This window comes from Taudactylus pleione, unplaced genomic scaffold, assembly GCF_031769625.1.
Source record: "Taudactylus pleione unplaced genomic scaffold, aTauple2 ptg000286l, whole genome shotgun sequence".
NCBI lineage: Eukaryota > Metazoa > Chordata > Amphibia > Anura > Myobatrachidae > Taudactylus > Taudactylus pleione.
In genome coordinates, this window is record NW_028284688.1 from 3,546,876 (window position 1) to 3,550,300 (window position 3,425).

At 33.9% G+C, this 3,425-nt stretch overlaps 1 protein-coding gene across 1 annotated transcript; it reads left to right on the top strand.

The window, feature by feature from the left end:
• Window positions 1-1,036: 1,036 nt before the first annotated feature.
• On the top strand, window positions 1,037-1,972 carry LOC148512019 (olfactory receptor 5AR1-like). Its single transcript, XM_088482402.1, has one exon. It carries the CDS (start codon window positions 1,037-1,039, stop codon window positions 1,970-1,972), a length of 936 nt encoding a protein of 311 aa, XP_088338528.1.
• The last annotated feature ends 1,453 nt before the right edge of the window (window positions 1,973-3,425 follow it).

The window sequence follows — 3,425 nt, forward strand, 5'->3', positions numbered from 1 at the left end:
AAATTATTATTATTATTATTATTATTATTATTATTATTATTATTATTATTATTATTATTATTATCCTTCATTTATATGCCACCACAAGGGTTCTGTTGCACCTCACAAAGTACATAAACAAATGAGCAAACACAAAAACAACAACTTCCAGTACAAAACAATACAAAATAAGAACATAGTTTATAAACATTGCTGCAATAGCAATCATAACTCCCAGAATAAGCAGTAAGGCGTCAGCTACCAAGTATTTGGTGCCCTTCTGGGGAGTTTGGAGTAGATGATCATATGAGTGAGGGAAGCAGAAGCACATAAGGGAAGAGGGCCCTGCTCATGAGAGCTTACATTCTAAAGGAAATGCAATCTGTTTACTAAAAATATGTGATAATTAGGGCTTGGAGTAGACTTAACCTAACATTACAATTCACAGGGAGCTACTGTAGGAATAGGTTTAGTGGCTATATATTATTTCCCCAGTACTCCAATAAACATCTGCCTGGTTGAGCCTAAAATTAAAAAAATTCTGCTAGAAGTGTTAAAGCAGTGAGAATTAAAACAACCGGGTTCCGTCCCAGCAGTGTTACTACACATTCATGACTTTAGGTCACGTATGCACACTTTGAGCGAAGGAGGAAGTAGAGGAATGCAAATGGCACCTTCTTCATACTCTGGGGACTGATTTCATAGGTAAGAGCAGGCTAACACCATCTGAAAAAATGCAGTTTTTTTGAGCTTGATAAACAGTTAAAAAAACACAATGTCGCCATACACTGAATCGGGACAGCAATGTGGTCACTTGCACTGGAGATATCAGCAATATATCATGTGCTAGAGGCTTATTACATGACCTTGTTACTTAATTTTGTGGTAGTCATGCAAAAAACTTCTGTATCCACTAGATTACCAGGACTAATAGGGTGGATAATTAGTACCATTTGAGTATGTTGTCTTTGGGCAGATTGTATTGTTATTGTGTGGGGGCTTTACTTGCTTTGCATAAATATTTACTGAGATCAATTTTTTCATATTATTTTAAGGCATGCCTTGGAAAAACAATACCGTGGTAACAGAATTTATTCTTCTTGGACTTTCCAGCCAACCGAGGACACAAGTTATTCTTTTCTTTGCCTTCCTGTTTGTGTATTTGATCATATTAACTGGAAATATTTCCATCATAATACTAATCCTGTCTGATGTCAATCTTCATACACCAATGTATTTCTTCCTCAGCAACCTCTCATTTCTGGATCTCTGCAGTTCATCTTCCACTGTACTGAGAATGCTTAAAGATTTGATGTCATTAAAGAAAACTATCTCTTATGCTGAGTGTGCAACACAGATGTATATTTCTCTCTCCTTAGGGGAAAATGAGTGTATTTTTCTTGCTATTATGGCTTATGATCGTTATGTAGCTATATGTTATCCATTACATTATACTACAATCATGAGTAAAATGGTTTGTGTAGGATTAGTCATTGGTACATGGATATGTGCATTTCTTCTCTCTATTCCCCCTGCTTCACTTACACTTAGTGTAGATCTTTGCGGTAAAAATAAAGTAAATCACTTTATGTGTGAAATGCCAGAAATATTATCACTGGGTTGTGAAAACATTTTACATATTGAATTTATTATTTTTGTTGTTGGTGTAATTATTCTCATGACACCAGTCACATTTATTGTAATAACTTATGTTAAAATAATTTTAAGTATCTTAAAAATTGCATCTACAGCTGGACAGCAAAAAGCTTTCTCCACCTGTGGGTCTCACATGATAGTTGTGATAATATTTTATGGATCGGCAATGGCTGGCTACATGAAACCTAGGTCGAGCTCTCTACCAGGAACAGACAAATTGATTGCAATTTTTTATTATATTGTTACCCCAATGCTGAATCCTATGATTTATACTCTTAGGAATAATGATGTAAAAGCAGCTTTTCTTAAATGTAGAAATAGAAAAAGTTTCTATTAGCATAAACTTAGGGGTTAGTTTGACAAAATACCATTATTATGTGGAGTTAATTGAAAGTTCTGGCATGAACTTTTTTACATCAATTTTTTTAATTATGCTAGCTGAAATAACTATGTGTTATATACACAAACCAAGACAGAACAATGCAGTTTTTTTTTCTCCCAGGTTAGAGTGTGATGCAACTTCTGATTTTGAAGACACATAGACATAAAAGAGGATAATTTTTACAGTCCCATATTTACCTTTTATCCATAAAGAGTTTACTATATATAGTAAAGAGCAGGCAAACGGATCGCATATCAGCAAATTGAGAATAGTCCCAAAAAATCTGAGATTTTGAATGTGGGTCTGTGTGCACTGCCTTATATATTAGGCCGGCGATCATCCTTCTTTTCAAGATTCCCCATATCCACAACACAGCTAATGGATCACTACAAATAAAATGGAAGGAGTGCCATACTGCATTATCTCAGGTATTTATTTAGAATAAACATACTTCCATTAAAACATATGTCATGAATGACATACCGGACAGAGCGGTCAGACCACCGCAAGTAAAAACAGCATACAGAAACAAATCTCTGGGAACAAGCAGGTTATCTCATCAAAGTAACTTGTATCTCATAGTAATGCTAGGCAATGCTCTACGTGTTTCGTCACTTGGACTTCGTCAGAGGGCTGGCCTAGCATATCCAGGACTCCCCTTTTAAACATAGTGCAACCAATCACTTCACTACACATCATTGAGCTTTGCTTAATCAAACAGGTGTGCAGTGCAGCACTCATAGTTTGGATGTACATATATATTACCATGCTTATTGCACAATACCTTAATATAGCAGCAATTATCTGTTATTTTTAAATAATTAATTAGCAGTTGGTATTACCATACCCAGCAAATATAACCGTATACAATTTGCAATAATACATCTAGAATAAAATAAATAAAAAAGTAATTGATAAAGAATGGCAGTTAAATGTAATTGTGATTAATAATAAAAAGCAATTAAAAGGACAATTGATCAAATGACAATTGATAAAATAACAATTAATAAAATAAATACATTTAAAACACACATACACAAGTGTTAGAACAACTTGTTATTTAACACTTTATATGATAACATTTAAAATAGATATCTATATATAAAAAGTATCATAAAAAGGGAAAGGAAACTTTAAAAAGAACCATTTGGCACAAGAAGGTTCAGAATAAGAAAGGTGTGATCTCAAATCCTTCTTTAAGACCTGTAGGGTGCAGTGTGTTTAAAGTGACAATCCAATATATTTCTTGTTTGGATAAAAGGTTTAGTTTGTCACCACCTCTTTGATCTAGTTTAACATGTTCTATACCCAAGAATCTCAGGTTATGTAAGTTACTTGTTTGGCAAGTTTTGAAGTGGCATGGAACACTTTGATTTTCAATCAGATTTTTTATAATCCTGGTGTGTTC

Excerpts from the sequence above, each read along its gene's own strand:
- LOC148512019 (XM_088482402.1), top strand. The coding sequence starts at position 1,037 with ATGCCTTGGAAAAACAATACCGTGGTAACAGAATTTATTCTTCTTGGA.